The 16,748-nt window shown below is 43.9% G+C and overlaps 1 protein-coding gene across 1 annotated transcript in view; it reads right to left on the reverse strand.

Moving 5' to 3' along the window:
• USP31 (ubiquitin specific peptidase 31) overlaps positions 1 to 15,068 on the reverse strand; it is a 69,877-nt gene extending 54,809 nt beyond the window's left edge. The window contains exon 1 of the mRNA XM_010986915.3: positions 14,418 to 15,068. Coding sequence (XP_010985217.3) covers positions 14,418 to 15,053 — 636 coding nt within the window. The 5' untranslated portion in view covers positions 15,054 to 15,068. The remainder of the gene's footprint in view (positions 1 to 14,417) is intronic.
• Positions 15,069 to 16,748: the final 1,680 nt, after the last annotated feature.

Raw genomic sequence — 16,748 nt, forward strand, 5'->3', positions numbered from 1 at the left:
ATCAAGTTAAAGACAAGATATCTCAATGTGCTCCACTGCAAAAATGTTGTTTGTTAAACATAAAAAGGTCATTTGAGGAACAGCCAATGAACAACTAATTAGCAGAGCAAACAAGAATATTTTTGAAGGAAAAAGCCACAGAGGACAGAACTTTAAATTACTCAGTTTTGAATGATTTATTTTGCACAACTATATATAAAGGGTTTTTTTGTGGAAACCATGAGGTCATTGTTTTCCAGAATCTTCACTATAGGAAACAGCTGTGGGGAACTACACAAACAGAGAACACTGCCCTATTTAGTAGCCCCTCATTGTGACAAGTGTATAGATGGGGACAGGAAAAATCCATCAAACCACACACTAGTAACAAAACAAAAGTGGCAGAGTCAAACTAAAACTTCAAGCTTCACAAAGGAAGATGTAAAACAACTAACTCAGGATAAGCATCTGTATTATTACATCTGTACCAATTTCAGAGAGACTGTCATGTTTAGCTGAGATCAGCTCCTTTCTATATGGGTCACCAAAAACTTAAAGGATTCACTTTGCACAGTGCCTGATTTATGAGAGACATTTAACAAATACAATAACAACAACAACAAAAAAGCTTCCCTAGGGCTCTTATGTTCAAATGCTATGCAACCTGTCTAAACCTGAACTTGTCCACCCACCTCCAGAACTCTTTTCCATTCTGTGCTTCCAATCTTGAAGAGCACCACCCCAAGACTCCCTGTTTCAAAACCTCAAAGTTATTTTCATCTCCTCATCTTATCCACTCTTCGCATAAAGCTGCCAAATGCTGTCAACTCTGCTACAAATATACACTTTGTATATGTTCAAAAGTCAGGGGAAAGGAGCAGGAGGCAAGGAAAGGGAAGGAAATAAATGGGACCCAGCACAACCTGAGGTGAGTGACTCTCCTTTACAACACCACCCAGGACTCTGCTTAAACCTGTCCAGTGATTTAAAGAAACACTATTAGGTGAGGCAGCTCATTCCATTTTCAGAAAACTTGCTCAAAAAGTTCTGTATACTGAAGCATGCCACCCCTTTCTCCAGTTTCTCCCCTCCTCTCTCAAGGCTTAAAGCCTAAGTGTGATTACGGCCCTCAAGTGAGGTCTGACCCACGTGCACAACAGAAGTGGCCCATCGCTGGCACATCTACATCTACAACCCAGGCTGGTCTGCAAGCTGTCCTCACTCATGGCATCTTCAGTTCAGATTAAGCAATACATTGTCCAGCTCTGAAAAAGTAAAGCCGAATAAGACACACTCACTGCCGTCGAGGGCCTCACAGTGGAGGAGACAGACAAGAACGGGTTTAGGAAACAGAATCCTCTTGCCTCTAAGAGGAAATATTTCTACACTTTTCACAGTCATTCAACATGCGGATTATCTGATCCTTGGAAGAATGTATAAATAAATCCATCCAGTTCTGTTATCTTCTGGGGGAACAGGCAGTTCTTTTAATAACTCTTTCAATTTCTTCCTCAGTTACTGGTCAAACCAGGTTTTCTTACTGTAACATTATTAGTTTACATTTTGTTGAAAGCTATGGATTTTATCAGTGACAGGCAGACCTTCAGCAAAGATGGTTATCTATCCCAAGTTAATGTATATATTTAACACTAAAATTCACACAGGACTGGTTTTTGAAACCTGACAAAATGATTGCAAAATTTGTACGGAGAACTTTTAAAGAACAATAAGATAGCTCACCTCTTACCCAAGGTATGTAGTACTTTTCTGCACCGGTTTTAGTCATGCTTAATACTGCAGAACAAAAATTTCACAGTGGTAGGGGCGGAGAATAGCATGAAAAGAACAAGCAGCAACAATGCCATGTGGTACCAATAAAAGTACTGATGAAACAGAACACAAAATTCAGAAATAGACCGTAACACTAAATATGGAGAAGTCTTTTACAAATAAACAGGGTAATGATAAGGCTGGGGTAACACTACCAGTTAACACTCACTTAGCACTGATGGTATGCCAGGCCCTCAGGCAAATTTTCCTCTTATTTGTTTTCAGAACAACCAATGAGGTAGATATACTATTGTCCCCATTTTACAGATGAAGAAACTAAGCCCCAAGAGTTAAGTGCCCAAGGTAGTTCCATGGCTAGTCAGTGGTGCAGCCAGGACTGGAACACAGGCAGTCTGGCTCCCCAGTCCAGGCTCTCAGCCACTCACTATACTATACAAGATGGGAAACCTCACCTTAAAATAAATCCCCACTTTACACATACACCAAAGCAAGCTCCAAATGTTGAAGAGATAAATATTTTGGAACATGATAGAAAAACCAACAAAAAATAAAATAGAGAAGTTACATACAAGCATAACTTTTCAGCTATACTATACAGTAATAAAAGCAATAAGGGAGAAGGACAGGTTCAACACACTAAAACCTTTTGTAACATACAAAGTAACAAAATTAAAAGAGTAAGAGACTGAAAGAAGTATCTTTATCAAATGTATCAGGGCTTAATGAAGTTGTTACCTTAACAATCTACTCTCTATAAAGAGCTCTAATAAAGTTTTTAAAAAAAGAAAAGAGAAGAAAAGAAGTTTCAAAATCCCAAGAGACACCATGAGCAAGTGGGATTTACTTCTGGAATAAAAAGAGGTTCAACATCTGAAAATCAATCAATGTAATATGCCATATTAATAGAATGAAAGAAAAATACATGATCATCTCAGTTGATGCAGAAAACGCATTTGACAAAAATTCAACATTCCTTCATGATAAAGACACTCAACAAAACTCACAAAAAAACTGTTGGAGCTAATAGATAAATTCAGCGAAGTTCAGGATACAATATCAACACACAAAGACCTGTTGCATTTCTACACACTAGCAATGAACAACCCAAAAAGGGAATTAAGAAAACAGTTCCATGTATAACAGCATGTAAAAGAATAAAATACTTGGGGATAAATTTAACCAAGGAGATGGTGAAAAATCTGTACAGTGAAAACTACAAAACTTCAGCGAAGGAAATTAAAGGCAACAGAAATGTTAAAAACAAAAAAACACTCCATGTTCATGAACTGGAAGACTTAATATTGTTACAATTATATTTCTACCCAAAGGATCTACAGATTTTAGTGCAATTCCTATTAAGATCCTAAAGGCATTTTTGGTTTTTATTTTATTTTATTTTTGCAGAAAGAAAAGCCTATTCTAAAATTCACATGGAATCCCCAAGGACTCCAAAGCCAAAACAATCTTTAAAAAGAAGAACAAATTTGAAAGAATTAAGCTTCCTGATTTCAAACTTACTACACAGCTACAGTAATCAAAACAACGTGGTACTGAAACAAAGACAGACACATAGATCAATGGAATAGAATAAAGAGCCTAGCAGTAAACCCTCTCATATACAGTCAATTGATTTTTGACAAGGGCACCAAGACCATTCAACAAAGAAAGTAGTCTTTTCATCAATGGTGCTGGGAAAACTAAATATCCACAAGCAAAAGTATGAAGTTATAACCTTACCTTACACCATATACACAAGTTAATTCAAAATGGATCAAAGACCTAAATATAAGAATTAAAACTGTAAAAGTTTTAGTAGAAAACATAAAGGGAAAGCTTCATGACGTTGGATTTGGCCATGATTTCTTGGATCTGACACCAAAAGCACAGGGAACAGAAGAAAAAAAAAAAATAGGTAAATTGGACTTCATCAAAAATAAAAACTTTGTACATCAAAGGATAATTATCAAAAGAGTAAAACAACAACCTTCAGAATGGGAGGAAATAGTTGCTAATCATATATCTGATAAGGATTAATAGCCAGAATATATAAAGGACTCCTACAACTTAACATCAACTACAACAAAAAATCCAACTCAAAAATGAGGAAAGCGCTTAGATAGACGTTTCTCCAAAGATGATATACAAATGGTCACTAAGCACTTGAAAAGAAGGTCTAAGCCATTAGTTAAATCATTAATGACTAATGATAATTAGTCATTAGAGAAATGCAAATCAAAACTACAATGAGATAATACTTCACATATGCTAAGATGGGTAATATCAAAAAAAAAAAACAACCCAGAAAATATCAAAAAAAAAAAAAAAGAAAAACAGAAAATAAGAAGTGTTGGCAAGGATATGGAGAACCTGGAACCCTCATACATTGCTGGTGGGAACGTACAATGATGCAGTCACTGTTGAAAAGTTTGACAGTTTCTCAAAAAGTTAAGCACAGAATTACCATATGATACAAAAGAATTGAAAACAGGGACACACATAGATACTTGCATGCCTATGTTCATAACATCATTATTCACAATAGCCAAAAAGCAAAACCAACCCAGGTGTCCATCAGTAGATGAATGGATAAACAAAATGTAGTATATACATATAAAGTAGTATTATTCAGCCATAAAAAGAAATGAAATTCTGCTACATGCTACAAGGATGAATATTGAAAACATCACCCTAAGTAAGCCAGACACAAAAGGATTTTGTGCATTGTATTGTGTGATTCTATTTACGTGGGGTACCTAGAATAGGCAAATTCAGAGAGACAGGAAGTAGAACAGAGGTTACCAGGGACTAGAGGGGAGTCATTGCTTAATGCATACAGAGTTCCTGTTTAGGATGATGAAAAAATTCTGGAAATGGAAAGTGGCTGATGGTTGCACAACACTGTGAATGTACTTAATGCCACCAAGAGTTGTACTTAGAAGCAATTAAAATGGTAAATTTTGTTATGTGTATTTTACCAAAAAAAATTTTTTAATTGGGAAAAAATGCCCATAGACAAATGAGCAAAGAATGAATATAAACTGACAATAACAAATTTAAATTATCAACTCCAACGCATTCTACAAATGGTTTGAATACCGAACATGCACCATTCACCGGACTGGGTGAAGTTTATGGTCAAAACAGCAGCACTGTAATTTTTATAATAATAAGTCAAAAAGATGTCCAGAAGCTTTTGATGCTCTGAGAACATGCCTGGAAATTTATCCTAAATAAATAACACAACAAAACAAAAGGCTATAAACATGATTCAGGTTCATTGTAATAAAAAAGGGTAGCGGGGAACTACCCAATAAAAGAGGACTGGATGATTAAATTATTGCTTAGCAATATGATACAGATGTATTATTAAATATTAAACAGTATTATGAGCACTATCTAGAAATATGGGGAAATGTTTTATAAGTTGCATGAAAAAAAGTCATAATCCAAAATGGCCTGGCCAGGATGATAGCAATTACGTAAAATATGTATATATGTGGACAAGTACAAAAATGTAAACTGATGGCACTTTAAGGCAATGTGTTCAGCACAAGTGAGACCACAAATGTCATCATCACACTGCATACTACCGTGAGTTCAAGTTGAAGCTCTGCCCCTGCAAACGTGTCAAGAACCAAACTAGATCAAGTCAAAATAACAGATTTAGTGCTAGTTCATGTCGCTAATTGGAAAGATACATTTAAAGCCTCAGAATGGAGGTTTTATAACAAATAAAAATCTCTAGCCAAAACTCCACCCTACACTACTATTTTCTTTCATGAGTTACCATGAGACCTCAAACATAACATGTCTAAAATAGAACCAGCACCTCTGAAAACCGAGGGCAGCCTCGGTTTCCCAAATGTGACCAGGCTCAAAGAGGCTAAGATATATTCTGTTCCCTCTTGAAGCCCCCAGTTCTGTCCCTGCCCTCTCTCATCATCACCCCACCCATCCTCAATGTCCCTGGGCTCGGAGTGAACATTATTTTTAAAATAAATAAAAGAAAAAGACAATCATACCACAAGCCTGTCTGAAATTCCTTAGTGGCTGCCCTCACAAGATGCTGTTCTCTGACATAGCATCCAAGGACGGAGGTCAGAGATCTAACTCTGGCCAAAGCATCACACAGTGACCTTCTCCCCATTCCATCCACCCCCAACCACGTCCCCTACCCTTCTGCTCCAATCACACTAACCTTGAAATGATTAGGATAAGCCAAGTATTTTGAGGTTCTCAGCCTTTGCACTTGATGGATTTTCTGACCTGGAAAGGCCTTTCCCACCTCTCCACCTCTCCCTTTGCCCATCCAGAGGATTCCTACCAAAGCCTTCAAGACAGTCCAGGTATCAGGGGGAGGGTATAGCTCAGTGGTAGAGTGTGTGCCTAGCATGCATGAGGTCCAGGGTTCGATCCCCAGTACTTCCATTAAAGATAAATAAATAAAAACCTAATTACCTCTCCCCCAAAATTAAATAAGTAAACAAATAAATTTTACAAAAAACAAAGAAACAGTCCAGGTATAATTTCTTCAGGCCCCCACAACCCTCACATTCCTTCTTCAAGTGATCTCTCCCCTGGGTTCGCACAGCCTCTGTCACAGTGCTTATCCTACTCTACTGCAACCGTTTCTTTACTCCGCCTTCCCTCCTAGACTCGGATTAAGGGCATGGACAATCTCACTCATATTCATAGCCCCAGTGCCTCCCAAAACAGGACCAGCACAAGAAATGTGCTCAATAAATCTGTGAGCTTAATGAATCATGTCAACAAAATACGAACCAGAATTTGACTCTTAATGGGTATAAACTGATGTTTCCACAGCTCTGCACTATATTCAGGGTTAAGAACAGGAAATCAACCTAAATAAACCAGGTTTCACAACGCTGCTTTCCTGGTTTTCTGCCTCTCTCTCTGGCTGCACCTTCAACAAGTCCACTAAGTCCCCCCTCCTCCTATCCTCTTGTTTTCAGTTTCCCCCAAGGGCCTGACCTTGGGCTTCTGATCCTTACACACTCAGTGCTCCTGGCTTCAGTTACCACCTCTACGCAGTTAACTCCAAGTCTCCACAGCTAGTCCTGAATTGCACCATATTTCCAACTGTCTATTAAGACTCCTTAGATATCCCATGTCCCCCAGCCCCAATATTTCAAATTAAATTCATGGTCTCCCCTGCTCCTGTGTTCTCCAACTGCTCTGTCTCTATCAGACTTCCCCTATTTTCTCCATCACCCAGGTCGGAAACCTCGGTGTTACCTTTACCTCTCCATCTCCTGGAGTGCCCTTAATGATGTCACGGCGTCCTCCCGAATGTCTCCGCGGTTCACCCTTTCCCCCTCCTTTTCCCTCAGGTCATACCTCTGATTGCCCTCTCCCTGATTTACCTTCTCCTCCATCTGATTCATTTTTTGCTCACCATCAGACCCATTTTCCTAAAACATCTTTTTTCATCAAATCAGAGTCTGCACAGCTCAAGAAGCTTCAATTTTGAATCACTACTGATTGCAGCCTCAAGGCTAAACTGTTGGGACAGACTTTCAAGGCCACCCATAATTTGTCCCCTCGCATCTCCTCAGCCATCTACATTTATGTCCCCTCCTCTCCAAATCAGTGGTTCTCAACCAGGGACAATTTTGCCCCCCAAGGGACATTTGGCAATGTTTGGAGACAGTTTTGATTACCATGACTGGGGTGAGGGAAGGGAGTACTATCAGCATCCAGTGGGTAGAGCACAGGGACACTGCTCAACATTCTCCAAGGCCAGGACAGCCCCCCCACAACAAAGAATCATCCAGCCATTAATGCCGGTATGTCAACAGTGCCAAGGCTGAAAAAAGTGCTCCAAATCAAATCCCCACCACAGACAGCCCAGTGGCCTCTCTGACCCTAGACAATGTTCCAATGCTGCGCCTTTGCTCAGAAGATTTCCTCGACAATCTGGAATGGCATCTCTTCTCCCCTTAACTATCCAAGCCTTTTTTATCTTCAAGTCCCATTCAAAGCCATATTTCATAGCTTTATACACCATCTATAGACTGATGACTCCCACATCTTTATCTCCAGCCAGTCCCAACCTTCTGAACTCCAGACTCCCTTATCAAGCTGTCTACTAGACATCTGACAAGTGTCCTGTTTAACACATCTGAACTCCTGATCCCTCAAAACTGCTGCTCAAGGAAGTGCACAGCTCCAGTAATCACTCTGCTGCTCAAAACACGAAGGAGTTATTCTGGCAGATCCCCTCTGCCTCAGTGCCTCCCCTGGAATCAATCCTTTAGCAAGTCCTGTCGAATCCACTTCCAGATATATCTCAAATCCATTCACTTGTCCACCGCGTCCACCACCACCTTTACCTGGTCTATCACAAGAGCCTCCTCACTGGCCTCCCTGCTTCCAGTCTACATTCACTATTTAGCACTGAGAATGATCATTTCACATTTCAATGAGCTTGTGTCAGAACTCTGCTTAAAACCTGCAACAGCTCCCCACTGCTCTTAGAATCAAATCTAAATCCCTTAGCTACGAGAGGATCTTAAAGGATCCGGCCTCAGCCTACACGGCCCCCTGTTTCAGCCTCATCTATCCTGCGCTCTCCTAGCTCTCTAACCCATGAAAAAGGCCTGTCAGATTTTCACAGGTACCCTCAACCCCTGCCCCTCTGCAGAGCCTTCTGAATAAATTTTATTCCCCCTGCCTGGCCACACCCATTATTCTCTCTCATACACCTAATCTCTTCCTTCTTGGCTCTTAAAATTTTAAATTCCACCTTTATCAGTGTGTGTGACCATCTGCCTCCCTGTTACCGTAGAAGTTCCAGGGAGGAATGGACCGTGCGACCTCACACCATTTTTTTCACCATCACTATACCACGTGGTTTACCCCTACATACGCAGTGACTAGCACAGCATGTGGCATGGAGTTAGGCGCTCCATACATTCATAAATTTGTCGAAGCTTAACTGCCAATAATGAATGAACGAATCCTGTCCTTACACTTCAGCTCATATCTATTTCACCCTTCTCTGAACTCCCACTGAACTTTCCCAGTCAATGCAGTTTTTAAAAAACTTCCCTATAAACAGGTAAGATCTCTGAGGGCAAGAACTTTGTCCTATAATCGTCCTACTTAATCCTCTATTCCCAGCCCCTCCCCTAAACTAGCCCCTCTACCCACAGTAATTGCTCAGTAAAAGCGGTGCGCGTCAGCAAACACGAGAGTCCGTAACTGCCCTGAGCTTCTTCACTCCCCAGCTAGTCCTCTTTCCACTTTTCTCACGCGTGCCCATGAGCCCCCTTCCCACCTGGTAAGAAGCTGCAAACACCAGGTGGACACTCACTGGAGAGAGAGCCAGATGTTTAAGACAAGTGGAGAACAGGCATACCTAGAGGAAACAAAACTGACCTACGTGAAAGAAAATAAGCTTGAAAACTGAAGAGCGGGGCAGTCACTTGTAAGAGGAAGCAACCATCAGGGGCGAGGCCCTAGCATGCAGCTGGAGGGGTCAGGCTTTCGCTGGGCAATCTGGTAAGCAAGCCAACAGTTTAAATGCACTTTCCCTCTCACTCGGCAGCGCCTCGTCTAAGACTCATTCCTTAGAAAAGGAGGCTTGACATATGTTGAAGGACTGGCTATAATGCTTAAAAATTTTATACAGCCAAAACATCCATCAGTGGCTTCTATACAGCTGTTAAAAAGAATGAGGTGGACTTGGACGTACTAACCAAAAACAACAAAACTATGCTGCCCGTGATACATTTGAAAGTCCATGGCTGGGTCATAGGGGAAAGCAAGTCACAGAGCTCTACAGGGAGTAGGAGCCCATCAATGTAAAAGACGTGTTTATATACGCATTTAAATGACCTGAAAGGATAATTTTTTAAGGAAGACTTCCAAAAGCGCCTAAGTCTCAGGAGCAATAGCACACATACAAAGCTAACTGCAACTGACCTTATTTTCTCTGCAACTCAGCCTTGCAATCTTACAGGAAATAAAAAAATAAAAAAAAAATGCTACATGTTTCAACAAGTCCACCCTGCCTGTTTATGTTTTTCTGTTGAGACCTGTCGTTTCAGCGGTTGTACTGATAAGGCAACCACAGATCCAGGGCTCAATGTGCACATATGTCAGCATGGCCGGGGTGACAAAGTGGGGAAGTGAGAGCTCTGGTTCTGCTCCCTCAGCCTGCAGCCTGCAGCCAGCAGGCGGACACTCACATCTCACCCAGGTGTCCTTCCAAGTCTAAAACTTGATGATTCTCTCACCTCCTTTCTCCTCCAGAGATGTGGAGCTTCACTAAAAGTGGCAGGGTTTGACAGATAAGGGAACTGACCAGGAAGAAACATACTTTCTACTTATTACTGTCACAAGTCTGAATATGATCTACACAATTTCATCTTTTTTTCTACTTTTCAAATGAATTTGAGGGATACCCTGAAGTTAGATTACTACTTGGGAACCACTATGAAACACCAAAACCAGGAAAACTTTTTATTATAAATCTACAGCATAAAATCAGAGCCCCCCAGCACAAGTCCACAACAAAGTACGGTGTGAAACCGAGCCAGTGTAAGCCCCTGACTGCTAGCTGGTCTGCACTATCCATTTATACACATACACTCCCTTTGTAACCCAAGAACTCTCACTAATAAATAAGCACCACCAGGCACCAAAGTTCAAGGAAAAAAATATGGGAAGGAAAATTCATCAATTCCTTTTTGTTTTTACTGCAAATTTGGAAGGAGTTCCCACAGTTCTTTTATCAGTTGTTCTAGCTGTTCTTTAGAAGCACAGCTTGAAAACTGCTGCTATAAAACCTATCTTTGTTACTTGAAAGATGATCATCCATCTTTTACTTACTGCAAAAGGGCACTGAGTACTAGAAGTCAGACAGCATCTGTATGAACCCGGAGCATCCATGCTAGCTTCCTATTAAAGTTAGGACAATAGGATGATTTCCTCCTAAAACAGCATATTGAGCATTCAGGTTTCAAAATGACTTACTCTCACAGTTACTAAGAAAGTGATTCAAGGATTCTGCCAGTGAAGTCTATTACTCTTCTGCTGCAGCATACACAGAGAGAAGTTACAAGGTAGCCACCTAAAGGCTGGGAAAGTAAAGAAAACCTGCATTAAGGGAGCTCAAACCATTCTTTCAATAGTTTCTCCCAACCTCAGCGCTACTGCCATTTGGGGCTGGATAATTCTTTTTGAGGGATAATGACTGCACGTTGTACGATAGCCTCATCCGTGGAATCTCCCCACTAGTTGCCAGCAGCACCCCACACCAGTTGTAACACCCAAGTAAGTGTCTCCAGACATCACCAAGTGTTCCCAGGAGTGAGGGGCTGGGGAAGCAAAAGTGCCCTGGAGAACTACTCTAAGAACAGGAGAAAAACGTCTGTGTAAGAAGAGAAAAAAGATCCAAGTAGCAGCTAGAGAAGTTTCTTAAAGCTTACAAAGGTTGGGTCAGTCAACCCATTTCATTCTGGAAAATGAATACAACCTTAACAACCATCTAGCTCAGCCAAAACCAAAAATACGTTTACCTGGCAAGCTCCTTAAGACGATAAAAATACAGTCAAAGCCATATGAAGTGCTTTTGGAGACCTCGAGGCAAATTACCTCAAGATGGCAAATTGGTTTCATCTCCTGTGCCAACTGGTAGTGGCTGCCTGGAGCCCAGAACTCAACAGGATTCTGAGGCTGAATGTGAGCTCATGAGAAGGGTATCTGCATCAACGTCTGCCACCAGCAGGCAATGCGGGCGTGGTGACCAGTATGCCAGGCACCCACTTTCTTGGCATTCTATTTCCTTTATGCTTCACGGGCAGGTACAGTGATTTCCCAAATGAGTGCCTTCCACATGGTAGGTGAGGCACTTTGGTGGGCTGCCTACAAGGTAATCCCCTCCTTTCCTCATCTCTTCTATTAAGGCAGGAAAACCCAAATACCACCTTCCTGCCTCCATGGCAGCCAAGCAAGAGTGGTCAAGTGACATGATTACAGTCAATGAGATGTAGACAGAAGCCTGCTAAGGGGACTTCTGGAAGAACTTTTATTTCTCTAATGACTTCCTGCCTCAATTGGGTAGAATGCCCTGCAGTGACAAACATTAAGGACAAACAGCCAGTAACAGCTAAAGACGAGACAATGAAAACACAGAAATGGCCTAAGTCCTTCTTGGGACCATAAAGCCACTGCACCACCTTAGAACCGCCTACTCCAGACGTCTTACAGGTGGACTAATTCAACACCTTGACTGCTTAAGGCATCGTGGTTCGAGCTTCCTCTTTCTGATGCAGAAGGTATGCCTAACTGACCAGGTAAACTGTCAATAAATGGGAAGTGAATGAATGAATGCAAAGTGAAACCTACTAAAGGGTCAGAAGATTACATTTTTTTAAAATAGTGCCTCTAAGACATTGTTCAACTTTGCCAAAGCATGCTATAAATCAGTCTCTGCTTTTCTAGAATTATTGACCCATTTCTGTTACAGTTTTTTAATAAATAAAAAAGTGAATACAGCCTCTTAAAAAGCAATGGAAATGTTCACATACAAAAATGCTGGAGAAACTGATTTTCACATTGTAGAAAAGAATAGAAAACCAAACTGAAGACACTGAGCTCTGACCTTGAAAAGTCTGCAATTGCTGTGGCTACCTTCAGGCAAGTATTAGCAAAAAGAAAAAAGAAAAAGACTGATATAGCTGGTTAGTTGCCATTCTCTCCTAATTTCTTATTCTGAAATCTCTGACATGGATTTCTTTTTCTCCAGTCCCTATCCCAGTTAAGTATTTCCATTCAAATATCCAAGATCAAACAGAAACCATTTTTTCTTTGAGAAAAACAGGGTAGAACAACATAAATAAATATAAAAAACTGTAAGTAAAATGTATTAAAAGGGGAGGAGTGGCCCTTGGCAGTACTGTTCCTCAGCAAGAAAGCGGGTCCTCAACCAAGTGAGAGCTTGCCTTAGCTAGCCTACTGTTTTATATTTTAATCAAATCATTTACTCTTAAATAAATGTTGTAGAAAGAAACTTCACAGCACCAGTGGAAAGCAAGTACCACTTGCCATAATAGAAGCCAAATGTAAAAACAAATCCAACGAAAGCATAACCTTATTAAATTCTACCTAGTGTTGCTAATTAAAGTTTCTAAACTTGAAATCTGTTCTTTGTTTAAAAAAAAAAAAGGTGGGGGAGTGAGCAAGAGGCTACCACCAAGTTGAGGCTTTCTCTTGGGCACAATCAGGACAGAAAGAAAGGAAAAGGAATTAACTTTCTTACTGTGTGACTTCATTCTATTTAATTCTATTTATATCCATTTCCCACCTAAAAGTAGCCCTCATACAATCTCAAATCATCTTCCCCTTTTGCTTAGAATAAGAGCCCATTTCCTTAGTGCAGCCTAAAGGATGCTACACCATCTGGCCCCAACCCACCACTCACTCACAGCTCTCATGTACTCACGACAAGGACCCAAGGGCCACATCTAGCCCACCGCTTGTTTCAGTTTGGCCCATGAGCTAAGAATGATTTGTAGAGATGAATATGTGTCATGAATCTGACGACAGGGAACATTAATTTTGAACTCCAATTAAGCTAAATAAACATCCTCGCCAAAAAAAGAATCTCATTCTTTTCACTAGCAGAACTGTATTACAAAACATGGTACTCAATTAGCACAATACTTTTATTTTAGGCAATAAAAACGTATAGAAAAGTGTTTTCTCTTGTTATGTAAGTACCTACATAATATCCTGGATTTTGCATCTCGACCAGCAAAGCATAAAATATTTGCTGTGCGGCCCTTTACAGAAAGGTTTGCCCATCTGTTGGCCAAGCGCACCGGACTCTTTACCACCTCAGGGCGTCCACACTTCTCCTTACACCTGGGAAGTGCTTCCCCGGAGCTCCTCAAGGCTGGCTCTCCTTGGGGTTACTCAAATCTCAGAACCTCACCTCCTCCTGGAGAGGTCAACCTAACCCTTCCCCCTCCCCATTTATCATACTCTGCCAGCATATCAGTCACATCACCAGGTTTTACTTCTTTCAAACCACTATCTGATATTACCTCCTTAACTTTTTAAAGTTTTTAGTAACAAAAATAGTAGCAGCAAATGCCCATAGTACTACGCTCGATGGAAGCATTTTACAAACCAGGTTGAACCCTATAAAAGTGCCAATCTGTACCTCAGAACGATCAAAAATGGGTAATTTCATAGCGTTCAACCTAATATACCAACTTCTTAGCAGCTCACAACCACGTATGAGGTAGGGACCAGAGGAGGAGACTGTAGCACAGAGAGGTTGAGTAACTTGCACGCGGTCACACAGCTAGTAAGTGGCAGAACAAGGATTTGAACCCAAGCTCAACACTCCCATCCCCAAGAATGTAAGTTCCAGGAAGGTGGACTATCTTGTTCACTGTCCCATCCCTCCCCTACGCCCAACACAGGGCTTGGCATGGAACATGCCCTTAATAAATACGCGATGAATGAACGAGAGTGGCTCCCCCTTACAATCAGCTCTATCTGCCGGGGCTCGGGGCCCAAACCTCTCTCTTTAGGCAACCAGTGCAATTGGCCCACTGGGCGCGACCGAAGGGGGAAGGGAGCCTTGGGCAGGCGGTGCCCCAAGGGCTCACCTTGAAGTCGCGGCTGTGCTGCGGGGTGTACTCCAGGGTCCAGAGGGCCCGTACCAGGTGCGCCAGCTGCTCGGTGACCTCGCCCTGGCCCTGCGCGCCGCGGCCCGCGGGCTGCTCGGGGTCAGGCGAGGGCTCGGGCCGCCCCGCCCGGTACTGGCCGAGCGCCAGGTACTCGGCGAAGAGCTCTGTGTTGCTGAGGCACTGCAGCGTGGCGTTCATGAAGCACGTGTTGCCGTGGTTCCGGAGCCCCGTCACCCCGGGCACCGGCTCCGCGGCAGCGGCGGCGGCGGCGGGCGGCGCGGGCGAGGCGGGCGGCGGCGGGCACGGCGGCGGCGGCGTGGGCGCGGCGGCCGGCCCGGGCGGGAAGCAGCTGCGGAGGCCGCCGCGGTCCGGGGCGGCGCCCTCGGAGCTAAGGTGCGAGAGCGTGGACAGCGTCTTAAGGACGCGGCTCATGAAGCTGCCCACCGAGCGCGCCGACGAGGGCGAGGAGGGCGCGGCCGGCCCGGGGCCGCCAGCGCCGCCGCCGCCGCCCGCGCGGCCGCTCCGGAACAGCCGCTTGCTGAAGGAGCGCTTCTCCTTCCCGCCCGCCGCCGCCGGCGGCGGCGGCCCGGGCCCGGGCGCCGTTACCTTGGACATGGCTGCGGCCGCCGACGCTCATCACCGCGTCCGCCCGCCCGGCCCGGGGCCCCGCCACGGCCGCCGCCGCATCCCGCCGCGCCGCGCCTCACCGAGCCGGGGGGCTGGACGCCCCACACACCTCAGAGCGCCGCCGAGCGAGGGAGCGAGCGAGCCGCGGCCAGCGGGGCGGGCGGGCGCGCGCGAGATCCGCCCAGCTGGCCCGCTCACGTGATCCGCCTCCGGCACCGCCCGCCCCGCGCTGAAGCCGCCGCAGCCGCCATGTTGACTGAGGGAAGGGAGCCGCCTCCCCGGCCGGAGGCGATGACTCGCCGCTCCGGGCGCAGTCCTGGTGCGTGAAGCCCGAGGGAGGCCATGTCTAGTGTGGGCAAGGTCCAGGCGCCTTGGGGAGCTTTGGGCTCGCACCCGGTGGTGGACCTCTGGGGTGAGTCTCCATCATCGCTGATCTGATGGTGAAGGCATTGGGAAAGTGCAGGGATCAGGATGCCGCCCCTTGCCAGACCCCGGAAGAAGTGATGGACATAGCCCTGACCGGACCTGGGCAAGCTAGCCTCGCCCGGCTCCCGAGGGACCCCGACCGCCTGCGTGCCGGTTTGAACGTCATCACAGTGCCTGGCACGACCCGGCAGGCTTGTCTTCCAGGCGGCACTTTGAAGTCGAGTGAAACGATATTATAAGAATTACCATCCTTTTCAGACCAGCCTTTAAAAAAAATCCCTGAGCTCTACCATCATTTATTCATTCGTTCAACAGATACTGTTACTTGCCAGCACTGTCCCAGACCCTGGGAATACGACAAAGTGTGAAACTAACAGGGTTTCTGCTTACCCTCCTGTTTGTGGATGCTGACAATAGTTGCTGTGTTCCCAGCATTTGTTGAGCATGCAGTATCTTCTTCAATCTTCCATTCAGTTCCTTTGAGATTGATAAGACTGTTATCCATGTCAAACCCAAGCGTGTTGCAAAGCCCCTAGACTTGACTTCTAAACAAAAGGTCACAGAGCCATAAATATCAGAAGGACCCACCTAGGTCATATCAGTAAGCGAAGAATTCTCGTGTTTGAATCATCATACTGACCATTACTAAGTGACTTGAATATCAGTGTTGGGGAGATTATACGAAACGGTGGGGACTCCGGCAAACTGCAAATCAACGTCCTTCTAAAGGGGGTGGCTGCCACTCAACTCCAGCCAATTGTTCCCACGTGAAAATCAGGGCTCAGATCATCTGATTTTTTAAGAGAAGGTGGAAATCCTATTTTTAAATGTCGGTTCAATTTAAAGAGAAAAAATAGTACAAAAAAAAAAAGTGCCCCTTTGTCCTGCCTTCAGCCCCAAATCCACTCGCTTGTGATCTCTGTAGATTCATCTCTTTGCTAACCCTTAGCCTGAGTACTGGTTACTGCAGAAGGGAGAAATCAGGGAAATCAAAGTCTTTCCTCTTTTTAAAACAAATCCCACCTTACACCATATTTCAAAGTAAATGGCTTTTGCCTCTGGCCTCCCATCCAGCAGTAAGTAGGACCCTTATGGTGACACCCCCATGGATTCTTTGCCCTAGCCCCCGAATCACCTCGACTCGCACCTTCTAGTCAAAACATTCATTCCTAACTGCATCTTGAGCTCGTCTGGACATCAGAATGCAATCTGATCATTTATTCTAAAGTGTGAATGCGGTGGCCCTCAACCCTTGCA

The sequence above is a fragment of the Camelus dromedarius genome, chromosome 24 (assembly GCF_036321535.1).
Source record: "Camelus dromedarius isolate mCamDro1 chromosome 24, mCamDro1.pat, whole genome shotgun sequence".
Classification (NCBI taxonomy): domain Eukaryota; kingdom Metazoa; phylum Chordata; class Mammalia; order Artiodactyla; family Camelidae; genus Camelus; species Camelus dromedarius.